The sequence below is a fragment of the Neophocaena asiaeorientalis genome, unplaced genomic scaffold (genome assembly GCF_003031525.2).
Source record: "Neophocaena asiaeorientalis asiaeorientalis breed wild unplaced genomic scaffold, Neophocaena_asiaeorientalis_V1.1 scaffold217, whole genome shotgun sequence".
Lineage (NCBI taxonomy): Eukaryota > Metazoa > Chordata > Mammalia > Artiodactyla > Phocoenidae > Neophocaena > Neophocaena asiaeorientalis.
Window position 1 is genome coordinate 4,951,289 of NW_020172293.1, and position 26,342 is coordinate 4,977,630.

The 26,342-nt window shown below is 39.1% G+C and overlaps 1 protein-coding gene across 9 annotated transcripts in view; it reads right to left on the reverse strand.

The window, feature by feature from the left end:
• MLLT10 (MLLT10 histone lysine methyltransferase DOT1L cofactor) overlaps positions 1–26,342 on the reverse strand; it is a 243,475-nt gene that overhangs the window by 129,971 nt on the left and 87,162 nt on the right. For all 9 annotated transcript variants that reach the window (XR_003005988.1, XR_003005987.1, XM_024765503.1 and 6 more), the window contains 2 exons: positions 17,514–17,623; positions 2,853–2,956 (listed from right to left, as the gene is read on the reverse strand). Coding sequence is in view for 7 of the 9 variants with exons in the window: in XM_024765503.1 (XP_024621271.1) it covers positions 2,853–2,956; positions 17,514–17,561 (152 nt within the window). In the remaining 2 variants the exon portion in view is untranslated. The remainder of the gene's footprint in view (positions 1–2,852; positions 2,957–17,513; positions 17,624–26,342) is intronic.

Genomic DNA, 26,342 nt, shown 5'->3' on the forward strand with positions numbered 1-26,342 from the left:
TCTGAAGGGCTGACATGACATATGATGCAGATTACATACTGTTAGAAGGAAAATGCTTCAAGTCATACCATAGTACAGTAGGTAAGAGAAATGTAAACTGTGTTTTTCTAGTTAAAAACAATGGAAGAAATGGAACTGAAACCTAAAGCTATGATATTCATATTTTTAAAAAAACACGAAGTGCTAAAGTTTAGAATCATTATCTTGTCAATTTGACCTTCCACTTTTAACATTCCAAAATTAAAGTACTAGTATGTATCTCATACCCAAAAAAGGTTTTTCATCTTTGGAAATTTAAATACAATATTAAGAGAATTCTTTTTATTTTTTATTGAGGTATAGCTGAATTACAATGTTGTGTTAATTACTGAGGTACTACAGCAAAGTGACTCAGTTATACACATATGTACATTCTTTTCCACTATGGTTTATCACAGGATACTGAATATAGTTCCCTGTGCTATACAGTAAGACCTTGTTGTTTATCCATTCCATATATACCAGCTTGCATCTGCTAATCCCAAACTCCCAATCCATCCCCCTCCCCCTTGGAAACCACCAGTCTATTATCTATGTCCCTGATTCTGTTTCTGTTTCATTGATAGGTTCATTTGTGTCATGTTTTAGATTCTACATATAAGTGATATCATATGGTATTTGTATTTTTCTTTCTGAATTACTTTGCTTAGTATGATAATCTCTAGTTGCATCCATGTTGCTACAAATGGCATTCTTTCATTCCTTTTTATGGCTGAGTAGTATTCCACTGTGTGTGTGTGTGTGTGTGTGTGTGTGTGTGTGTGTGTGTGTGTGTGTGTATACACCACATCTTCTTTATCCATTCATCTGTCAATGGACATTTAGGGTGTTTCCATGTCTTGGCTATTGTGACTAGTGCTGCTATGAACGTAGGGGTGCATGTATATTTTTGAATTATACAGTTTTGTCTGGATATATTCTCAGGAGTGGGAATGCTGGATCATATGGTAATTCTAGTTTTAGTTTTCTGAGGAACCTCCATACTGTTTTCCACAGTGGCTGTACCAACTTACATTCCCAACAACAGTGTAGGAGGGTTCCCTTTTCTCTACACCCCCTCCAGCATTTGTTATTTGTAGACTTTTTAATGATGGCGATTCTGACTGGTGTGAGGTGGTACCTCATTGTAATTTTGATTTGCATTTCTCTAATAATTAGTGATTTGAGCATCCTTTCACGTACTTAGTGGCCACCTGTATTTCTTCTTTGAAGAAATGTCTCTTTAGGTCTTCTGTCCATTTTTCAATTAAGAGATATTTAAAAGAAACAAAAATCTTTTCCATGGGACTTCTCTGGTGGTCCAGTGGCTAAGACTCCATGCCACAGCGGGCCCATGCCACAGGGGGCCCAGGTTCAATCCCTGGTCAGGGATTTACATCCCACATACCACAACTAAAAGATCCCGCAAAAAAAAAGAAAAAAAAAAAAAGATCCCGCATGCCACAACTAAAGATCCAGCAGGCTGCAATGAAGATCCCGCATACCGCAACTAAGACACAGCGCAGCCAAAAGAATAAATAAATATTAAAATATATATATTTTCCATTCCCCAAAAGTAATCTAAAATGGACTTCATAAATCCACATACTAAAAGCTCAGGAAATAAAGCCTGTTCCTATACTGGCTGATAAATATAGACTGATTTTTAAAATTAATAACTATATGAGTTATTCCCAAACTTTTATTTTTTATTTTATTTATTTTTTTTTGGCCGCACAGCATGTGGGATCTTAATTCCCCAACCAGGGATCGAATCCGTGCCCCTTGCAGTGGAAGTGTGGAGTCCTAACCACTGGACTACCAGGGAAGTCTTGCCAAACTTTTAGTTTTAATTGTTGTCTATTATGTTGAATGTTTTGTTTTAGGATAATTTGTGCTTTTGAAATTTTATGCTCAAAAAAATAAGTACAAGTTTTAGTATCAATTTACACTGCCTCCAAAAATTTAGTAACACGTGTTAAGAACAATAATAATGTTCACCATTTTTGCCCTGAAATCCAACTCCATGGAACTGTGCCCACTTCATAGTAAATACTCAATACATAATAGCTATTAATTATCATTAGTTACTATTCTAAGGAAATTACATCTATGTTTGTTGAATGCACAAAATGTTCTTTACAGCACCACATATTATAAAACAATTTGGAAACAATGTGTCTCAAATTGGTGAAACATTAAATAAAATACTAACATTTGATAGGATATAATGCAGCCATTTCCATGTTGCTAGTGGACTATATCATCTTACCAAAGTTTTTGGTGAAAAAATTATCAAAAAACAATGTTACATTTAAACTGTGATTTTAAAAAATTATGCAACAAATAGGTACATGGATAAAAACTGAAAAGAAACATGAACAAAATAAAACTAGAATGTTATTTAAAAAAACATTTAAGTAACTTTTTAAGGAACAGCCACTATAATACTGAGAATGATGGCGATCGCTTTTTTTCCCCTCTTGAAACACAGACAGTGAAAAAATGCTATCATTCATTAAATCCTTACTAGTATTTCAGGTACTGCACTAAATTTATCTACATCAGCTCTTTTAATCCTAATGACAAATCCAAGGGTAGGTAACCAACAGAAGTATTTTAAACAAAATGTAACTGAATAAGGCACTAGAACCAGGGTCCACCTACTGGACTCTGGTAAATACACTCAATTATTAGAATTATCTTTATTACAGTAAATATAAACATAGACACTATCCCAACAAAATTTACTTTAATAATATTTGGGTACCTAAGTTTTTAACTTACAAAGTATTCCCAATTTCACTTCTGTACAATGACAGAAACATACTTACCATGTCACATGGAAAGCCTGTCGACATCCATGTTTATTACATGTCATGCAAGCACCAGTGGCTGCTTTGCTTTCTCTTCCTTGTTCATCACAAATGTAGCAAGTCTTAGGGTAAAGAAACAAAACAAATTGAAAAGAAAACAAAAACTTTACGAGTGCTTCACACAAATAAGGATTTTATAGTTATCTTCAGAAGTCAAGATCAGGTTTACTATCTAACCTACTCCAAATCATGAATTCATTTTTTTTCTGACTGTAATCTAATTTTTCCAAACATGAAAACATCAATACAGACATAAACGGTCCTAGTACGATTTCACAAGGCAGTGTTTCCTTAGACTCAAAAACCCCTCAAGATAAGAAGAATCTTCGCAGGAACTGAGGCCAGGGGGCAGGACACAGCCTACCCCACCTCAGTATTAATATACTCCTCCTCACCAATATTTAACTGATTCCTGTAACAAAGGTGTAAAAAGAGGTTTGCTTTCTTTTCTGCTGGAAGTAAGCATAAATAAAGGAGGTTGATACAGGGAGTTGGGACTTAGAGGTGAAGGACAGTCCTAAATGAGTGAGCAAGGTTTAGGTCATTCCAACTGTCCACAAGAATCCCACATGACCTATCATTCAGCCCTGGCAACCTGACAAAATAGGCCTAGGAGGAAGACACTTTAGGAGATCAGAGATGTCCCCAAGAGGTATTGGCCAATGAACACTCCCAGCAACTTTGACATCTATCTGGTCCTTCACTCAGTTGAAAATAGCTGATAGACAGTACCACATTTTCATGAAAGACTAAAATAAAAATGGCAATCTACAAGTGTATAATTAATAAAATTATCAACTGACTGTAAGTTGAGTATACAAAAATTAATGCCTAACTACATATACTCAAATGATACAATTCTAAAAAGAAACCAATTTCTCAACAGTAACAAAGTATAACCTAGCAAACTACAATAGGACCACATGTATTTTTAAATTTGGAGAAGTTTCCCCCACTATGCACTGTGGTGCCAAATAACACCGTTCAACAATATTGATAAGAACACAGTTTCAAAAAAAGAGTAATATATAGTAAAGTCAGGTAAATGAATTTCAACTCCTCTGCTGAAAGACATGGATTCAGACTGAACTGAATTACAAAAATTATTTTATATCTCTAAAAAGTAAAATCCTTAGTTACAACAAAACTAACCTAGACACACTGAGTAAGAGCATCTCTAGAGACCTCCCTGGTGGTCCAGTGGCTGAGAATCTACCTTCCAATGCAGGCGACGTGAGTTCGATCCCTGCTTGGGGAACTAAGATCCCAGGTGCCACGGGGCAACGAAGCACACGTGCCACAGCTACTGAGCCTGCACGCTCTACAGCCTGCGCCATAACTAGAGAGAAGCCTGCGCGCCACAACTAGAGAGAAGCCCAAACACCGCAACAAAGAGCCTGCTCGCTGCAACAAAACTAAGCCCACATGCTGCAACTACTGAGCCCATGCACTCTAGAGTCCACGTGCCACACTAGAGAGAAGCCCACTAGCCGCAACAAAAGATCCCACATGCCGCAACTTAGACCTGATGCAGCCAAATTCATTAATTAATTAATTTTTAAAAAGAGCATCTCTAACTGTTCAAATTACCAGAAGGCAATATCAAACAATTACAATGGAAGCATTTAACATACATCTTTCAGCCTATAAATGATCAATAAAATTTAAAAAAGAACAGTACAGAGCAGATTGAAACAGTAACTTTTTTTAAATTAATTTATTTAATTTATTTCTTTTTAGCTGCATTGGGTCTTCGGGGCTGCGTGCAGATTTTCTCTAGTTGCAGTGAGCGGGGGTTACCCTTCATTGTGGTGCACAGGCTTCTCATTGCAGTGGCTTCTCTTGTTGAGGAGCACAGGCTCTAGGCGCATGGGCTTCAGCAGTTGTGGCACGCAGGCTCAGCAGTTGTGGCACGTGGGCTTAGCTGCTCCACAGCATGTGGGATCTTCCCGGACCAGGGCTCGAACCCGTGTCCCCTGCATTGGCAGGCAGACTCCCAACCACTGCACCCCGACAGAAGTCCCGAAACAGTAACATTTTAAATGGCAAAATTCAGGGAAAATATGCAAAGGCCTCAAAGAATATCTCAGTAACTTCCAACAGAGCTGACAGTGAAAAGACACCATCATTTGACCACTCAATAAAACTAAAATTATGACAGATTTTTTTTTAAAGAAGTTAGGCCTTCTGAAATACCAGAGTGAAGAGGTCCACGGATCCTCTCCTCAGTAAATTAACCATTTCATAGGTGAAAAAGAACCATTTAAAGTCTCTGTATAGAATAAGCTACAAGGATATATGGTACAACACAGGGAATATAGCCAATATTTTATAATAACTATAAATGGAATATAACCTTTAAGAATTATGAGTTACAAAAAAAAGAATTATGAGTTACTATATTGAAAATCTGTAACTTACGTGGTACTGTATATCAATTACACTTCAATAAAGAAAAATAATAAAGTCTCTGAAAATTGTCCTGAAGACATGCAGAAAGCAGAATATTTTACCCAAGACAATCTACTAAATCTCAATAAGAACAGTGAGAGCCAGTGACATTTGAGCCATGATCTGCCCCCATAACCACCACCACCCCCACACATACTGCTTCCTGTGATGGAAGTTCCTTTCTGGGTGGCGCTGTCAAGAAGATGAGGGCTCCCTCTCTCCACAGATCCTAGTCTAAGGCTACAATTTTACCCGAGGAGGGCCAGGTCTCCAGTGACTCTCATACTACTACTCATCCTGGTAGCTCCCACTCATAGCCTCCCACCCTAAAAACAGGCCAAGATTCCTGGGGCACTATCATTCCTTCCCCAGCTTGCTAGCAGAATGGAAGTTCCACGCTAGGAGGGATAAGCTGGGCTACTATACCCTTCCCTCCTTCCAGCACCCTGTCAGAGTACACGTGCCTCTTCAGGAGAAGCAAAGTGCTGTCACCATCCCCAGCTCCAGAGCACTAGTGCAGAGGTTCTGTCTCTACAAGGAGAAGGAAGACTCATTCTCTAGAGGGGCTACTATCTAAAATGTCTAATTTGGGGGGAGTTCCCTGGTGGTCCAGTGGTAAAGAAACCGCCTTCCAATGCAGGGGACGTGGGTTCGATCCCTGGTAGAAGAACTAAGACCCCACATGTCGCAGGGCAATTAAGCCCACATGCCACAGCTATTGAGCTCACGTGCCTCAACGAGAGAGCCCACGTGCCGCAAACTACAGAGCACAGACATCACAACTAGATAGAGAGAAAGAAAAAATAAATAAAACCGGCACGCCACAATTAAAGACTAGTTGCGCACCGCAACTAGTGAGAAACCTGAGCAGACCACGTGCCTCCACAAAGATCCCGTGTGCCACAACTAAGACCTGACGCAGCCAAAAAAATAAATGAAATAAAATGTCTAATTTTCAACAAAAAATTATAAGACATGCAAAGAAAGAGAAAAGTATGACCCATTTGTAAGAAAAAAAAAAAGCAGGCATTCGATAACTGTCTTTGCGGGGAACCAAGATGTTGGACTTAGGAGACCAAAAGCAACCAAATAGAAATAGGAGACCAAAACCAACCAAATTTTAAAATTCACTAAAAGGGGGGCTTCCCTGGTGGCGCAGTGGTTGAGAGTCTGCCTGCCGATGCAGGGGACACGGGTTCGTGCCCTGGTCCGGGAAGATCCCACATGCCGCGCAGCGGCTAGGCCCGTGAGCCATGGCCGCTGAGCCTGCGCGTCTGGAGCCTGTGCTCTGCAACGGAAGAGGCCACAACAGTGAGAGGCCCACGTATAGCAAAAAAAAAAAAAACCTCAAGGGCTCAATAGTAGATTTGAGTTGGCAGTAGGGAAAGAATCAACTTTAAAAATAGATCAATAGAGATTTTACAATCTAAGGAACAGATTTTTTAGATCATACTACCTAAAGAACAGTTTCAGAGAAACGTGGTATGCCGTTAACTGCATTAACAGATGTGTAATGAGAAAATCAGGAGAGGAAAGAAAAGGATAGAAACTGTACCTGAAGAAATAATGGCTGAAAACTTCCCAAATGTGATGAAAAACAATAACCTACACATCCAAAAAGCTCACCAAACTCCATACAGGATAAACACAAACAGATGGACACTCAAAATGCTGAAAGGCAAAATAAAGAGAAAATCTCGAAAGCAAAATGAGGGAAATATATCAACAAATACAAGTAAACCTGAGGTTTCATTAGGAATAAAATAGGGGACAGAAAGCAGTGGAATAACATTCAAAATGCTGAAAGAACAAAACTATCAGCCAAGAATCCTATATCCAGAAGAGCTATATTGCAGAAATAATGGCAAAATAACATTCTCAGACCAAAAAAAACTGAGATACTTTGTTGCTCCAAACCTCACGAACAAGAACTACAAAAAGAAATTCCTTAGGCTAAAATTAAGTGACACTAGACAGTAATTGCAATCCACACAAAAAAACAAAGAGTTCCTCAATAAAGCTGAAATTTTTAAAAATAAATATATAGGGCCTCCCTGGTGGCTCAGTGGTTGAGTCCGCCTGCCGATGCAGGGGACACGAGTTCATGCCCCAGTCCGGGAAGATCCCACGTGCCGGGGAGTGGCTGGGCCCGTGAGCCATGGCCACTGAGCCTGCGCATCCAGAGCCTGTGCTCCGCAACGGGAGAGGCCACAACAGTGAGAGGCCCGCGTACCGCAAAAAAAAAAAAATTAAGTAAATAAATAAATATATAGACCAATTAAAAAACAAAGAAAGTGTTCTGACAAAGGTAATTATATACGAAATGATAAAAGATAGTATGATGAGATATTTCTTTCTCATTCTCTTAATTTAAAAAGCAATCACATAAAACAATGTCCATAAATTGTATTGTTGGGACTATAACATATAGAAATGTAATATATGTGACAATGACGACACAATGAAAGAGAGTGGGAATAAGTTATTTTGGAGTAAGGAAATAACACGAGATGGTAACTGGAACCCATAGGAAGAAATGAAGAGAAATAAAAATGGTAAACAGGAAAACACACACTCTATAAATATATCTGTGGTCTTCATCTCTTAGCTTCTTTAAAAAATATAAGATTATATAAAGCAATAATTTTAACTACTTTGGGGCTTGTAGTATATATAGAGACATGATATCTATAATAATAATAGCACAAAGGTGGAGAGGAAAGAAATAAAATGAATGCTATAAATTTTCTATATCTTACTGGAGTTAAGTAGATTCTGGTAAGTTAAGATGAATATTGTAAGCCCTAGAGCAACCACTAAGAATATAACCCAAGAAAATATAATTTAACAATCATGAAAGGAATGAAAACGGTACACCAGAAAACATCCACTTATAAACATTAAAGAAGGTAGTGTACAAAGAGAAAAAACAAAGTAGTCACAAGACAAAAAAAACAAATTAAGGGACTTCCCTGGTGGCGCAGTGGTTGAGAATCTGACTGCCAATGAAGAGGACACAGGTTCAATCCCTGGTCTGGGAAGATCCCACATGCCGCAGAGCAACTAAGCCTGTGCGCCACAACTACTGAGCCTGCACTCTAAAGCCCGCGAGCCACAACTACTGAAGCTCATGCACCTATAGCCTGCGCTCTGCAACAAGAGAAGCCACTGCAATGAGAAACTCACGCACCACAACAAACAGTAGCTCCTATTGGCCTCAACTATAGAAAGCCCACGGACAACAACGAAGACCCAGCACAGCCAAAAAAACAAAAAATTGCTGTTAATAAAAAAAAGTAAAAAAGAAAACAAAGTAAAACAGCAGATGTAAACCCAACCACATTAATAGCACTGAATATGAAAATAATCCAATCAAAAGGCAGAGACTGCTTAACTGAATTAAAAAAAAAAGTTCCAGGCTTCCCTGGTGGCGCAGTGGTTGAGAGTCCGCCTGCCGATGCAGGGGACACGGATTCGTGCCCCGGTCCGGGAAGATCCCACATGCCGTGGAGTGGCTGGGCCCGTGAGCCATGGCTGCTGAGCCTGCGCATCCCGAGCCTGTGCTCCACAACAGGAGAGCCCACAACACTGAGAGGCCCGCGTACCGCAAAAAAAAAAAAAGTTCCATATGCCATCTATAGGATGCATACTTTAGATCTGAAGACACGAGTAAGTTAAAAGTAAAACGATGAAAAAAGATATACCATGCAAAAGGCAAGCAAACACAAGGCAATGCATACTTTAGATTTGAAGACACAAGTAAGTTCAAAGTAAAAGGATGAAAAAAGATATACCATGCAAAAGGCAAGCAAATACAAGTGGTTTATTATCAGACAAAAAAATAGACAGTTGAGGACTCCCCTGTTGGCACAGGGGTTAAGAATCTGCCTGTCAATGCAGGGGACACCGGTTCAATCTATGGTCCAGGAAGATCCCACATGCTATGGAGCAACTAAGCCCATGTGCCACTACTATAAATAAATAAATTTATTTTAAAAAAAAGAAAAATAGACTATTGAGAGAGATTTTATAATAATAAAACAGATATAACAATTATAAGCATATATACATGCAACCAACAAGAGCTTCCAAGACACATGAATCAAAGGAGGAAAAAAGTGATTTGCAAATTTTAAATTTCGCAATTAAATAACTATTGGATAGAGAAGAAAAATTATAAACTAACTTGAGGATTATTTAGAAAATGATCCCAAACAACAAAATCGCATCTAAATAAAATGTCAAGTATGTGAATAAAGCTATACTCAGAGGCAAACTTATAGCCTGAAAACTTTCATTTTAAGGGGGGAAAAAGTCATAGTTTGACCTAATATTTTGAATAAAAGAAACAGTGTTCATATCAAAAGGATTCAGGGGCCAAATTCCAACTCTACCTAAAAAGTAGAGAACTGAAAGAATATCACTCTAAACCTATCAAGAAAAAGCCATTTAAACTATAAAACCCACAACTTTTCTTGAAACTATGAAAGATTTGCACCTGCAAAGGCAACCAAATAGTTTGAAATCCAAGGGCAGACACACTCTCTCCTTCAGCTGCCTAAAAACCACAAGACACTCAGACTATCCACTAACGACAGAGCAAGGGAAGAAAATGTGGAGGAAGACATGCAGATAAGAAACCAGCTAAAATTCTAACAAATTGCTCAAGGCTGATTGTGGGCTACTGCAGTAGTACAGAACCACTGGAACCACAGACAGGAGTTCACACTCACTCACAGGCTCTACTCCATGAAGATTTACAAGGAGCTCTTGGGGAAGACTGGAAGCAAGGAGACAAAACAACCAGAAAGAATCTCCCTTGGTGGTGCAGGCATGAAGGAGAGGATCAGGTGCCACTGAGGCAAAGATATGAAATCCCACCTCGTGCCCAGACACTACTCTCAAAAGCCCTGAGCGTCTGGGGGATTGGAGGCAAATCCTGTCACACCCAGGGCATAAGTAAAGACCCATGATGGCTAGGAGGACAAAGGAGAAAATCTTTTACCTCTAAACAAGGGGCAGGAAAAATTCCTGACCCCAGGATCTGTTATCGGAGATCTTCTAGCACTTGGGGAGAGACAGGAAGCTGTCTCCCTCCCAAGTCCTTCCACAGATGTAAAGTCTGCCAAAGGCAGGAGGCAATGAATTGGTGAAACCCTGAGGCCCAGATATACAGAGCCCACCAAGGACTGAGGCTGGACCAAAACAACTAAGAAATCAAAAGCCCAAAACATCAAATAATAAACAAGAGCAGTCTAGCACTAACAGGTGGGACAAAAGTGTGGTAAAAGGAAGAGCACAGAAAGAAACCAACCTCTGTGGCACCAAATCACCCAATATTCCAGCCTTCAACCTAAACATAAGGTATCATTAGAGAAGGATGAAGGGGCAGGGCCACCCCAATGGACTCAGAAAACAGATCATCAAGCCACAGAGAGAGGTCACACAATGTTACTTCCACCGCACTTTATTAGCCAAAACAAGTTACAGAGCAGCCTAGATACAAGAGATGAGGTATTTACTTTTGGTACGAATGTAAACTGGTACAGCCACTATGGAAGACAGTATGGAGGTTCCTTAAAAAACTAAAAATAGAGTTAACATATGATCCAGCAATCCCACTCCTGGGCATATATCCAGAGAAAACTATAACTCAAAAAGACACATGCACCCCACTGTTCATATTTACAATAGCCAAGCAGCACTATTTACAATAGCCAAGACATGGAAGCAACATAAATGTCCACCATCGACATATAAATGGATAAAGAACATGTGGGGGGTGTGTGTGTGTGTGTGTGTGTACACACACACACACACACACCCCACATGAGGGATAAATTTGGAATTGGGGATTAACATACACACACTACTATATATAAAATAGGTAAACAAGGACCTACTGTATAGCACAGGGAACTATATTCAATATCTTGTAATAACCTATAACAGAGAAGAATCTGAAAAAGCATATATATGTATGTATGTGTATACAGACATAGATATAACTGAATCACTTTACTATACACCTGAAACCAACACAACTTTGTAAATCAACTATACTTCAAGAAAAAAAAAATTCTTAATAGCTTTCCACATCTATTCCTTTGGAAAAAAGATAAAGGGAAGTTGGGCTAGCAATTTCTAAATTTTCCTCTACCGTTATCCTCTTATAGTTCAATGACACCATGTTTTATAGTATTTTTGGTTTGTTTGGTTGGTCTGTTATGATCCTTCCTATACTTATAAACACTCATTCCTTCATGGCCATTCAGTAAATAAAAGCTATTCAAAAGGATAAATCCAGGATATACCCATCATCTGCCAACTACTCTCTATGGAAATTGTAGCTTTCTAAACTAAATGCTTCCTTGACTCTAAAGAACACAAGACCACCCAAAAAAGTTCCCAAATATCTATGTTGCCCCAATCTTCCCATTTCTTAAAAATTATTGAAACGTAATTAAAGGTAACATATGCCACTCACATTTATTAACAAAATGTATATGTTAGTGAAATAAGGAATTGATACAAGAAAATATGAGATGTCAAAAAATAAAAACAATCTGATGACAAATGGTACAGACACTGGCCACTATATATATAATGACGTGGAAATTTTAACAAAATAAGTCAACACAGTGAGTTCTCTGCAACTGGATATATTATACAAATAGTCTAGAAATTTTCCTTTTTTTCTTCTAAATCCTACAGTGTTCCAGCCACACAGGATTTATTATTCTCTGAACTGCCTAGCACCTCCCCTTTGTACCTATTACCCTAATTTATGCTACTTTCTCTGTCTAGAATTATTATTTGATTCTTTCTTCCACAGGTCAAATTTCTTATTATCATGCACAGCCCTTATATAATATCTTTGTGTGCCTTATTCAATTCCTTAGACAAAAATAATCCCTCCTTTCAGTATGTTCCATAATACTCTATTCAGATTTATTATTTATAATCTCTTATTATTTTCATACATTGTAGTTATATATTTACTTGACTGTCTAAGTGTCACATGGAGATAAACCCTGTATTTTATGAAACTCTGAACTCTTAGCATCTAGCACAATGCAAAGCAGGTCCATTTTAAGTGCCCAATACATTTATTAATAATCTCCACATTATCCTTTACTACCACTCATTAAGGACTGATGTATTCCAGGGGAGCTCCCTGGCAGTCCAGTGGTTAGGACTTGACACTTTCACTGCCATGGTCCAGGTTCAATCCCTGGTCAGGGAACGCCCCCACACGCCCCCCAAAGAGAAAAAAAAGATTGATGTCTTCCAAAATGCAACAATCCATTTTCCCATTGTTCCTATCATTTCAGAATTCCATGTCCCCTATTAACCATACTGAATATTCACAAACAGAATATTATTCTTTTTAAGGTTAACTATACAGACCAACAACCATAAGAATCCAAGAAACATATAAGGAAAAAATCTGACCGAGAGATACACCATGCTTCTGGAAGGGGAGATTCAATATTCCAAAAAGATCAATTTTTCCCCAAAATAGTATTTCACTGTAGCACCAGTAAAATTAAAATTGTATTGTTACTCCTAATGTTCATCTAAAAAAAGAAATACATGGCAATATCTGTCCTACCATGTACCAAGATGTATATAAAGCCATAATAATGTAAAACAGTGTGGTACTAGAATAAGAATAGAAAGACACATCAATGGAACAGAAAAAATGTCAAGAATAGCCAAGAATTTAATAATGATTCAAACAGTATTTCAAATCACTGTGCAAAACCTAGATTATTCAATAATAGTGCTGAAAAGGTTGACTAAACCACATGGGAGGGGAAAAATTACACACACATCTCACCATATTCTAAAATTAACTCTAACTGGATAGAAGATTTATACCTAAATTAATTCATTCTGCCTCTATACTCCCTCCCTTACTTCTTGAGTACTTTAGTCTTAAAGCCATGAGCTGGGGCCAAGCATGCTAGCATCTATCCTGGGAAGGGAGGGGCAGGCCAACTCAACTATCAGAGCCCCAGTAGTGTTGGCGCTCATGAGAGTGTTGGGGGTTGGGGTGGAGGTAGTGTCCAAGTGAGTTATAAGAACCTGAGCAAAGTCAGCAAAGTGAGGGGAGAAGGGGTAGTTCTGGACTGAAGCTGGGTGTCAAACCCCCAAAATGGTTTAAAAAAATAAAGGCAGACATGCAGGAAGCAGCAGCAACCCAGAGTGAGGTCTGAGCCTGAACATGGTTAGGCTGGCCTCTGTATTATGGGATGGCAGCAACAGAAGATTTGTCAATATAAGAGAGAATGATCAAATAAATATATTGAGGATAATGGGAGTCAGGTTTCTCATTGTCTGGCATGAGAGTCATAACACAAAAACAAAAAAACATTAGCATGAACCCTGTGCTGTCGGATTAGGTTTAGGGAAATTACTAGGAAATTCCTAGGAGTTTATGGTTCAATAAATAAATAGATACAAAGACAGACAGATACAGAAATACATACAGATATGTTTGTGTTTAATACATAAATCCATATACTAAATCAGAAGTATCTATGTGACCTCACCAACTTCAAAATATAAAGAAGATATAGATGTGAATGTGCATTTATCTCTGCATCTATACACACTGAGAGGGCCTGGAAGTAGCAACATCCTAATAACAATGAGCACACCTAGTGTCCACTTTGGTTTCTAAATACCATTCTCACCTAAAATAAATCAAGGCTCCCTGGAGAAATGTTATTCTAGGGCTAAGACAAGGAATGGTTCAAAATGTGCCTAGAACATACTGTCATGTCAGAAGTAAAGAAGTGCTCAAACAATGATAGAACGATGTCAAAAGACACAGGAACCCACATGAAGAGGTCCCACTGGCCAAACCTGAGACAATATGAACATCACAATAAGTGACAGTAATGGGGAATGACCCATTAAAATAAAATATTAACGTGTAAGTCAATATTAGTCCATACTAATATAAATAATTGCGGAGTGGAGAAAGCTTTTCCTTAAAATGGAATGCCACCTGATGAATGTAAAAGATGGAATTAGGAAACCACCACTTGCCATCAATCTAATAGACTAATTAAGCAAAGAAACAACAATGAATGCTAAAATTAGTGAGTAAAAGGCACAAGGAACAAGATATTTACATAAAAAGTACTTCCCGGGGCTTCCCTGGTGGCGCAGTGGTTGAGAGTCCACCTGCCGATGCAGGGGACAGAGGTTCGTGCCCCGGTCCAGGAAGATCCCACAGGCCGCGGAGGGCTGGGCCCGTGAGCTATGGCCGCTGAGCCTGCACGTCCGGAGCCTGTGCTCCGCAACGGGAGAGGCCGCAACATGAGAGGCCTGCGTACTGCAAAAAAAAAGAAAGTACTTCCCCACAAAATGCTTACTGATTATAAAGGGAATAAAGATTAACCTCCCAGTGGAGAAATCTTGGAGACACTGCCTTAACCAAGTGATCAAGGTAAAATCACCAGTAATGGGAAAAGCTAAAATCATTCACCACCTGACAGGATGCAATGAGAAGAACATAGCACTGTTTCTGTGATATTCCTGCCAAAAACACATAATCTGAATTTAATCATGTGGAAACATTATAAAAATCCATTCTACAAATGACTGGCCTATACCATTCAGAAGTATCAAAGTTATGAGAGTCAGAGAAAGACTGAGTTACTATTCAGGAGACCTAAGAGACAAAAAGCAATCTGTGATCTTTTTGCTATGAAAGGGAAAAAAGAAAACATGAATGAAAATTAGGCAAATAATGATGGGGTCTCTGGATTAGACAGTAATAATGCATAAATGTTAATTTCCTGATTTTGGCTGTATTCTGGTCATGCAGAAGAAAGTCCTTCTTTATAGGAAATACAAACTAAAGCATTCAGAGGTGTCGGTGTTATATGATAAATTACTCTCAGATGGTTTAGGAGAGGAAGAAGTCTTTGTACTATTAATGCAACCTTAATTTAAGTTTGAAATTATTTCAAAATTGAAAGGAAAAAAACAAGTATTTTTAGAAATAAATTTTGAAAGTACTAAAAAAATTGTTAGACATTAGTGTAGAGAAAGATTTTCTTTGCATGGCAACAAAGGCAGAAACAATAAAGAGTAGTTGTGTAAATTACAAAAAATTTTAAACTTCAAACTAGAAGAAATTAACCTGCTAGAATACCGACAACAATAAAAACCATCAAGAAAAATAAAAAGAAAATGTTACGTTATGGGCAAAAGCATTCATAGCAAGTATATAAGAATAAAGAATAACATCTCCAATATAAAAAACATTTTGTAAGAAAAAATTAAAACATTACAATATTAAACTGAACGAAGAGCTATTCAAGATCAATTAACAAACATGAATAACCTTTTTAAAAAACTTTAAAATATCTAACCTTACCAATATTCAAAGAAAATCATTCAAACACTAATATTTTTCACTAAAAAGAATAGCAAAGCCTGTTTTAATGGTAATATACAGTGCATTTAACAGGATATAAGATTATGTGCAATCTCACATATAACCAGTGTGATTAATAAATGAGAAACTACATTCTAGAACAACTTCACACAATATATTTACTGAAGCCTCCAAAATGTTCATACTCTTTTACACAGAGATTTGGCTGGTATGTACATGCCAAACACCAAGTGAGGCTCTTCAACAAGAAGGCGTTCCTAATAAATTATATTTTATCAAAACTAATAATACTTTGTATCAGATGCTAAATATCCGCTAGAAATAATGGCAAAATACAATTTATTAACACAAAATGATGTTCAGGGTTATTAAGTTTCAAAAACAGAACAGTATGAGCACTATGATCCAAACTTTTTACAGTGATATAGTATATGTAAAAACGCACACAAAAAAGATTTTAGATGATTTCTGTCTCGCATTTTCCTATTTTTTCTCCATATGTTCCTTTTCTTTAAATAAATACTAACGACCTACATTACAAAATGTTTAGTATTTTGAAACCTTAGAACTGGCTGCAGTGACACTTCACCAACGGAATAAATCAACAGGTACCTTTAGTTAAAAATGGTAACACTATATTTAAAGACACAGTGGTTAATAGAAAAAAATCATCCAATAATATGCAAAAGAGAATGAAACAATAATATAAATGTACTACATTAATAAAAAGATACAGGAAAAAAGTGAACATTAACTGAGGTTTTTAAAAAAGGCAACAATAGGGCTTCCCTGGTGGCGCAGTGGTTGAGAGTCCGCCTGCCGACGCAGGGGACGCAGGTTCATGCCCCGGTCCGGGAGGATCCCACGTGCCGCGGAGTAGCTAGGCCCGTGAGCCATGGCCGCTGAGCCTGCGTGTCTGGAGCCTGTGCTCCGCAACAGGAGAGGCCACAACAGTGAGAGGCCCACATACCGCCAAAAAAAAAAAAAAAAAAAGGCAACAATAAAAATCCTATCTCGGGGGAACAAAATAATGTGGAGAGAGATGAGCAAATAATATTCTGTGATAGGATTATTTTTAAGACAGGATGTGCAGCATCGTAACGAATATTATACCAAATAATGATTAATTCAAATTTAACAGATCCTCAATGTCTGAAAGAACATAAAAGTTAGTAATTCTTAAAGAACAAATCTAAGGACTTCCCTGGTGGTCCAATGGGTAAGACTCTGCGCTCCCAATGCAGGGGGCTCGGGTTCGATCCCTGGTCGGGGAACCAGGCATACATGCATGCTGCAACTAAGAGTTCACATGCCACAACAAAGAAGTCTGCATGCCGCAACTATAAGATTCCACATACTGTAACTAAAGATCCTGCATGCTGCAACGAAGATCCCAAGTGCCACAACTAAGACCTGGTGCAGCCAAAATAATAAATAAATATTATTTTTAAAAAAAGAACAAATCTATACAGATTAAAATGTTAGAAGCTTAAATACTTAGGTTAATGTAAAAGGTAATATAGTTTTGTTTGTGTGTGTTTGTTTTGTACTCCTGTGACCTTAATAACATATTTTAATACTTGTAGTTTACCACAGTAATTACACTTTTTCCAAATCAATGGAGGCATTTAATTTAAATTTTTTAATGAAGGGCTGTAATAAAACAAAATTTAAAAATTCCTTTATACTTCCCAGTTTTAAAACAAAAAAATTATATTCAAACATCAATAAAATAATATCTACTATACCTTATTATAACGATCATGTGGCACAGACTGTAAAACAATTGGTTCCATTGTTGAAACATTGGCAAACTGTACCTCTGGAATATACAGGGCACAAACCACATGAGCCCAACCTAAAAATAAACAAAAATAATGTCATTTTTCCATTTTTCAATAAAGCTTTTTCAAAGATAAATTAAATTATTAACTTTATGAACAGGTCCCTTAAATGTCCATTTTAGGAAATGCACAACAAAAACATTAACAAATTATCACTACTGACTGATCATCAAACCACTACTGATAAGACTCTTAGTCGTTTCTCCAGTTAATACACACAGTAACACAAATAAGCAGAAACTTTTTTTTTTTTTTTTAGGCTGTGCCACAAGGCTTGCTGGATGGATCTCAGTTCCCCGACCAGGGACTGAACCCGGGCCACAGCAGTGAAAGCCCAGAATCCTAACCACTGGACCACCAGGGAACTCCCCAAGGGAAATTTTTTTCTTTTCTTTTTTGGCTGTGTTGGGCCATCGTTTCTGTGTGAGGGCTTTCTCTTGTTGCGGCAAGAGGGGGGCCACTCTTCATCACGGTGAGCAGGCACTCACTCTCGCGGCCTCTCTTGTTGCGGAGCACAAGCTCCAGATGCGCAGGCTCAGTAGTTGTAGCTCACGGGCCTAGATGCTCCGCAGCATGTGGGATCTTCCCAGATCAGGGCTCGAACCCGTGTCCCCTGCATTGGCAGGCAGAACCTCAATCACTGCGCCACCAGGGAAGCCCCCCAAGGGAAATTTTTAATTCAGATGCTGGCACTGACATTTTTCATAAGAGTAAACTGAATAATTCAGATCAATAATTCCTCTGAGAACCACTACAGAAGTATGAAGTTTTGGGACTTCCCTGGTGGTGCAGTGGTTAACAATACACCTGCCAATGCAGGGGACATGGGTTCAAGCCCTGATCCGGGAGGATCCCATATGCTGCGGAGCAACTAAGTCCACGTGCCACAACTACTGAGCCTGTGCTCTAGAGCCCACAAGCCACAACTACTGAGCCCGTGTGCCACAACTACTGAAGCCCACGTGCCACAACTACTGAAGCCCGGTGCGTAAAGCCCTGCTCCGCAACAAGAGAAGCCACTGCAATGAGAAGCTCACACACAGCAACAAAGAGTAGCCCCTGCTGGCTGCAACTAGAGAAAGCCGGCGCACAGCAACAAAGATCCAACTCATCCAAAAATTAATTAATTGATTAATTAATTTTAAAAGTATGAAGTTTTATAGCTGAAAACCTGTAATAAAAATTTTAATACTTTAAATCTTAAATGTCAGTATTAAATTTTTAACTGTTATACAAATGTTGACATTTTAAACACTAATACTAACAATCATTGTTCTATTTTAATATTTCACTTAAAATATATTAACAATTTATCAATTTAAATGTTAATATTAAATGCTGTTTCTTTTAATTTTCAAAATGTGACTAAAGGTATCAAAGAGCTGATGTCATAGTAAGGAATTACTGGGCCAAAACTTGAAAAGGATGGAAGTCAAGGGAGTTAAGTACAACTTTTGACCATTCTGTCACCCAGGGGACATTTGCCTATTTCAAAGAAAGCAGCTGAGGAAGTAGAAGGTACTACTGACAAACTCAGAAGGCTGAAAGTACAGGGATCTACGTCCACAGACAACTAAGGGAAAAGAAGAACACTAGTAAATCCCTTCCCTCTTTCAGCTGTAACACTGAGGGGCTGCAAGCCAGGAATGACAATAAACTAAAAGTACATAGGCCCACCCAGAGACTGCAGCTGGGCTTTGATCATCTTCAAACTCTGAAATTTGACTCACATAACCCTAAATTACAAGTGCCCCCAGACACCAGACAGAAGCTAATATACATCCTCTTTAGAGGAAAACAATGTCATTTTGGCGACAAATAATTTCTATTACTAGTTCATTACCATTTTCGGCACAATGAAAAATACTAAACACATGAGAGTCAAGACAACATGAATGAAAACCAGCAGAAACATGAAGATCAAAACATATTTGTATTTCGGAGTTTCAGATACAGATAGTTATAAAAAGTATGTTTATTATGTTCAAATACACACAACACAAAATTTAAAATTTCTTCAAAGAACTGAAAACTCTAAATCAAAAATTACAGAAGTAAAAACAAAAAAATCAATAAATGGGATTAACAATGGCTTAGACATAGCTGAAAACAGAATTAGAACAACAACAAAATAGGTCAGAAGAAAATATTCAGAACATTAACACAGAAGTATGAAAAATAGGGCTTCCCTGGTGGCACAGTGGTTGAGAGTCTGCCTGCCGATGCAGGGGACGCGGGTTCGTGCCCCGGTCCGGGAAGATCCCACATGCTGCGGAGCAGCTAGGCCCGTGAGCCATGGCCGCTGAGCCTGCGCGTCCGGAGCCTGTGCTCCGCAACAGGAGAGGCCACAACAGTGAGAGGCCTGCGTACCGCAAAAAAAAAAAAAAAAAATGAAAAATACAAAAGACAGGAAACGAAAACAACATGATGGGCAGGCCTAACACACATGTAATTAGAGTCCCAGAGAAATATGAGAGGGAAAAAAATGGTACAAAAGCAATATTTAAAATGATAATAACTGGGACGTCCCTGGTGGTCCAGTGGTAAAGAATCCGCCTTACAGTGCAGGGGACGCGGGCTCAATCCCTGGTCAAGGAACTAAGATCCCACATGCTGTGGGGCAACTAAGCCCACGCGCCACACTACTGAGTTCATGCGCCTCAACTAGAAAGCCCGTGTGCCGCAAACTACAGAGCCCACACGCTCTGGAGCCCGTGCATCACGACTACAGAGCTCACACGCCCTGGAGCCTGTGTGCCACAACTAGAGAGAAGCCCACACGCCACAACAAAGAGTCCAAGCAACGCCACTAAAGACCCCGCATGCTTCAACAAAGATCCCGCATGCCTCAATGAAGATCCCGCATGCCACAACTAAGACCCAACGCAGCCAAAAATAAACACATAAATAGATATAGATAGATAAATAAATAATAAATCTTTTTAAAAATGATAAGAACTAAAAACTTTCTAAAACAGAAGAAAGATGGCAAGTCATAGACTGAAGAACCACAATAAATCCCAGGGTAAATAAATATAAATCCACGCATAGGCACATTAATAAAACTACAGAAAACCAAAAAGAGAAATAAAAATCTTAATATAACCCAAAGGGAAGTTATCACTAAAAGAACTGGATAAATAACAAAGCCAAAAAATATCTCTAAACAAATTTCCATTAAAGGGAATACCAAACAATTTTCCTCAGGCAGAAAACAATGACCCAAGAAGTAAGCTCCAAGATGAAGGGGAAAATGAAGCATGATAAACATGCAGGTACTTTTGATAGATTATTGGCTGATAAAACAATCATAATACCTCCTTTCACTTAAAATACATATGACTGCTTACATCAAAAGTTAAAATGCTGTCTTGTAAAGTTTTCAATGTGTGTAAAACTATAACAAAGATTGGGGAAGGAGCAGGTAAAAGAGATCTATACAGTTTCAAGGTTTCTACATTTTGTGTGAAGTGGTACACATAGTAGACTGAACTTATTTGTATGACATTTGTAATCCCTGGAGCAACCACTACACAGATATTAATACTTGTATATACAGAAAGAGATATGGCCCAAAAGGTAATTTAATTTACAATTAAATTTAAATGCAATATTAAATAACCGCATTATTAAACTGATTAAAATGCAATGTTAAAAATATTCATTATAATCACAAATAAGGAAGAAAAGAGGGAACAGAAGAATAATAAAATAAGAGAAAAAAATCAAGGCTAAGGAGAAATAGTAGGAGATTGGTCAAGATGGAATAACAAGGACCAAATTTATCCTCCTGCATGAAACAATGCATACCCCACACACAAAATAATTTAGACAGTGGTTCTCAAGATACCTGTGTATCAGCTACAGAAAGACAACAATCTCAAAAAGGTAATAGACAGATGAGGTGAGCCCTCTGTTTGCCCCCTCTTAATGTCTTGAGAGTTCTTCCAGGCCAAGACTCAGGGAGAGAAACTGAGGCCAAGCCCAGGACACTCTCAAAGTATAGGAGATGGGTGAGACCAAGAAAGCTAAAACTGGCAAAGCCAAGTACCAGAAATGAAAGCCCTTCAGAGAGAGAACACTCAAAGACAGAGAAAGAGAAACAGCACTATATAAGTATTAAACAGAGAACATGTGAGTAGAGAAATTACCTGAGGCTGGAAAAAGAACCAGCCAAAAAGATTAGAGCGAACAGTATCCAGCTGGCACAAAGGTCTAGGAACAGTGCCTGTTCCCTGAGCCAGACTGGAAAAACTCCCAACTCACAGGGCTTTCACTGGGTAAAAGACTCATAAAGGTCTTGCCTCAGTAGTGGGAATAAGTACCCCTAGACTGAGCACTGCTCTGGACCCACTGAATAAATCATAAGAGCAGCACCTGAAAAGATCAAACTGTTTCCAAGGAACATAACTGTATTTCAGAACAAAACTCAAGGAGACTTACAGGGATACAAAAATATCCAGATTTATGTTAGCAAAAATGGGGGAGAAGGCAGCTCCAAGGGCACATTCCACCACAGAAACATCAAGAAGTCAAGCAGAAACTATCAGAACCAATTTTGTCAGGACTCTGGGAAAGAAAGTGAAAGGTTTGCAGCAACCAAGCAAATGCTAAGTCAGAAAAAAGCAACTTAAAAATGGCAGGAAAGTGGGGAGTTCCCTTGCAGTCCAGTGGTTAGGACTCAAGTGCTCTCACTGCCGTGGGCCCAAGTTCAGTCCTTGGTCAGGGAACTAAGATCCCGCAATCCACGACCGCCACCAAAAAAAAAGGCAGGAAAGCTTTGGGAATTTTTACTTTCCCTTGACCCATGGATTCAGCAGAGGTCTTGAAGATAGCATCTTGTATTCCCAGTGAAGAACCCCAGCTTCTGGTTTCAGAAGGAGCAGAGCAGACTTTATCTGCAAAGAATTGTGTTTCTCTAAAGTGTCTGTTGGCTACTGAAGAACTGACACAACATGCTTATTCTTTTGACAAGCTCAGAACTCACTCAGGGCAGAAAAGTGGTGGGTATCCTCAAATCACTGTAAAGCAGACAAAATACCCACAGGTCCCTGGGGCAAAAGATCATGGTTCAAGCAAATAACCTAGTGCCAAGAGCCTAAGAGGAAAAGCTGGGGACAACATTTCTCTTGGAAATTGGGGCGCTGAAAAGTGTCTGTTCATTCTAGGGAATTTAGACAGCACCACATGCCCAGGGCAGGATGCATATTCCTAAAAGACCTGATGAGACACTAACCTTTCATCTCTGGTCTATCTCCTGGTACAGGGCAAGCAGGAAGTGAAGGCTAAGTAAGGGAGAGTGGTAAGAAGACTGGCTAGCCACTGAAGGAACGGTCCTAGCACAGAGCCAATCTGCAAAGACTGGAAGAGGTGTTGCTTTTTTCCTTTTTTTTTTTTTTTTTTTTTTTTTTGATTCTCCCTCTCTCTCGCTATTTTGGCACCTGGTATTCAAGCAAAACTCTGTCAAAAAACTAGTTGAACACAAACTACAGAAACAGACTTTAGAGATCAAAGTGACAAAGAATGTACACTTTTTAAAAAATTGCATAGACCACTAAAAAGGCAAAGAACTGCAGCATACAGCAAGCAACAAAATTAAACCGTGAGTAAAGAACCCACTTTCCAGAGTTACCATATCATAATATTCAGTACATCCAGTTTTCAAGAGAGTTACAAAGCATGCAAAGAAAAAGAAAGTATAGCCCATTCACAAAGAGAATCTGTCTCTGTAGAAGCACAGACATTTAGTGCAGACTTTAAGTCAACTGTCTTAGATCTGCTCAAAGATAAAGGAGAGCAAGGTCAAGGAGCTAAAGGAAACCAGGACAATGATGTCTCAACAGAGAATCAACAGTCATTTCAAAAAGGAACCAAACAGAGACACTGACATTGAAAATTATAATAACCAGAATGAAAACTACACTAGAGGGTCTCAACAACAGATGTGAGTAGGTAAAGAAAAAAACTCAGTAAACTTAAAGGTAGACCAATTGAAATTATCCCGTTTCAGGATCATTTAAAAAAGGGGAGCAGAGGAGTTCCTACGGAACCTGTAGGACACAATCATGCCTACTAACATACAAACAATGGGAATTCCAGAAGAAAAGGAAAAAGAGGAACAGAGAAAATATTTTAAGAAATATTGGCCAAAAACTTCCGAATTAGATAATTACGTGAATCTACACATTCAAGAGGCTCAAGAAACCATGAGAAGAATAAACACAAAGAGATCTGCACTGAGATAAAATAATAATCACTGCTAAAAGCCAAGAAAAAAGAGAATCTTTAGAAGATTAACAGAAAAGCAACTTGTCACATACAAAGAATCCTCAGTAAGATTAAACAACAAATTTCTCACCGAATTCAACAGGGGCCATTAGGGTGTGTACAATGACATTTTTAAATTTCTGAAAGAAAAAAACCTGTCACCCAAGAATTCTAAATAAAGCAAAGCTATCCTTCAAATATGGAAAAAGACAGACATTCCCAACGAAACAGAAGGTGAGGGAATCTGTTGCTAAGAGACCTGCCCTACAAGAAATTGGAAAGGGGGGTCCTTCTGGCTAAACGAAAGAACACTAGACAGTAACTAAAAGCCGTATCAAAAAAAAAAAAAAATGTTAACGCCAGTAAAAGTTAAATATAGGTAAAAATTAAAGCCAGCATTATGATAGTTTTGATTTGTAACTCTTCTTTATACTTCCTACATGGTTTAAAAGACAAATGCATGAAAAAAATAACTATATGTCTATGTTAATGGGCACATGATATGTATAAAGACACAAATTTTGAAAAAAACAACAGAAAGGTGGGGGAATGTGAGCAGAATTTTTTGTATGCTACTGAAGCTAAGTTGGTATCAATTCAAAGTGGGACTTCCCTGGTGGCGCAGTGGTTAAGAATCCGGCTGCCAATGCAGGGGGCACGGGTTCAAACCCTGGTCCAGGAAGATCCTGCGTGTCACGGAGCAACTAAGCCCGTATGCCACAACTAGTGAGCCCGTGCTCTAGAGCCCACAACCCACAACTAGTGAGCCCACACACCACAACTATTGAAGCCTGCATGCCCTAGAGCCCATGCATCACAACTACTGAAGTCCATGCACCCTAAGGCCTGCATGCCACAACTACTGAAGCCCACATGCTGCAACTACTGAAGCCTATACGCCTAGAGCCCGTGCTCCGCAACGAGAAGCCACCACAATGAGAAGCCTGTGCAATGCAACGAAGAGTAGCCCCCACTCACCACAACTAGAGAAAGCCCACGCACAGCAACGAAGACCCAATGCAGCCAAAAATTATTTTTTTAAAAAAAATTCAAAGTTATTACAAATTTAGGATGTTAATTGTAATCCTCATGGAAACCAGCAAGAAAATGAAGTTGGCCCTTGTAAAACACAGGTTTGAACTGTGCAGGTCCACTTACATGCAATTTGTCCACAGTAAATACTACAGTACTACACAATCCAGAGTTTGTTGAATCCGTGGACGTGGAACCTTGGATATGGAGGAATCACATATATAGAGAGGGCCAACTATATATTATACTTGGATTTTTGACTACACAGTGGGTCAGTGCCCCTATCTCCCATGTTGTTCAAAGGTCAACTGTGCCTTAAAAATATACACAAAAGAAAAGGAAGGCAGGGGACTTCCCTGGTGGTCCAGTGGTAAAGAATCCACCTTGCAATGCAGGGGACATGGGTTCAATCCCTGGTCAGGGAACTAAGATCCCACATAATGTGGGGCAACTAAGCCCACACGCCACAGTTACTGAGCTTGCACGTCTCAACTTACAGCCCACGTGCCACAAACTACAGAGCCTATGTGCTCTGGAACCTGCACAACACAACGACAGAGCCCACACGCCCTGGAGCCTGCGAGCCCCAACTAGAGAAGAGAAAACCCGCACACCACAACTAGAGAGAAGCCCGCGCACCACAACAAAGAGCCCTCATGCCACAACGAAGGATCCCATGTGCCTCAACCAAGAGCCCACATGCTACAACTAAGACCCAACGCAGCCTAAAATAAATCTTAAAATAAAAAAATAAAAAAAAAGGAAGGCAGGACTTCCCTGGTGGTCCAGTGGTTAAGACTCCACACTTCCACTTCAGGGGGCACGGGTTCAATCCCTGGTCAGGGAACTAAGATCGCGCATGCTGGGGGAGGAAAAGAAAAAAAATAAAGAAAGAAATGAAAAGAAAAGAAAAAAAAAAAAAAAGAAAGGCAATCAAAAGGGCACAAAGCCAAAAAAATTAATTTAAGAAAAAAGGCAGTATTGGAGAAATAGAAGAACAAAGGGGGGCATAAAACGTACAGGAAAAATAGTAAAATGGCATAAATTATCAGTAACTACTTTAAATGGAAACGGGTTAAACTATCCCGTCAAAAACAAGAGAGAGAGATTGGCTAAGTGAATTAAGAATACGCTCCAGGGGTTTCCCTGGTGGCGCAGCGGTTAAGAATCCACCTGCCAATGCAGGGGACACGGGTTCGAGCCCTGGCCCGGGCAGATCCCACATGCTGTGGAGCAACTAAGCCCGTGTGCCACAACTACTGAAGCCCGCGTGCGCCGTGTTCTGCAATAAGAGAAGCCACTACGATGAGAAGCCCGCGCACCGCAACGAAGACCCAACACAGCCAAAAATAAAAATAAAATAAATTAAAAAAAGAATACGCTCCAGGGCTTCCCTGGTGGCGCAGTGGTTGGGAGTCCGCCTGCCGGTGCAGG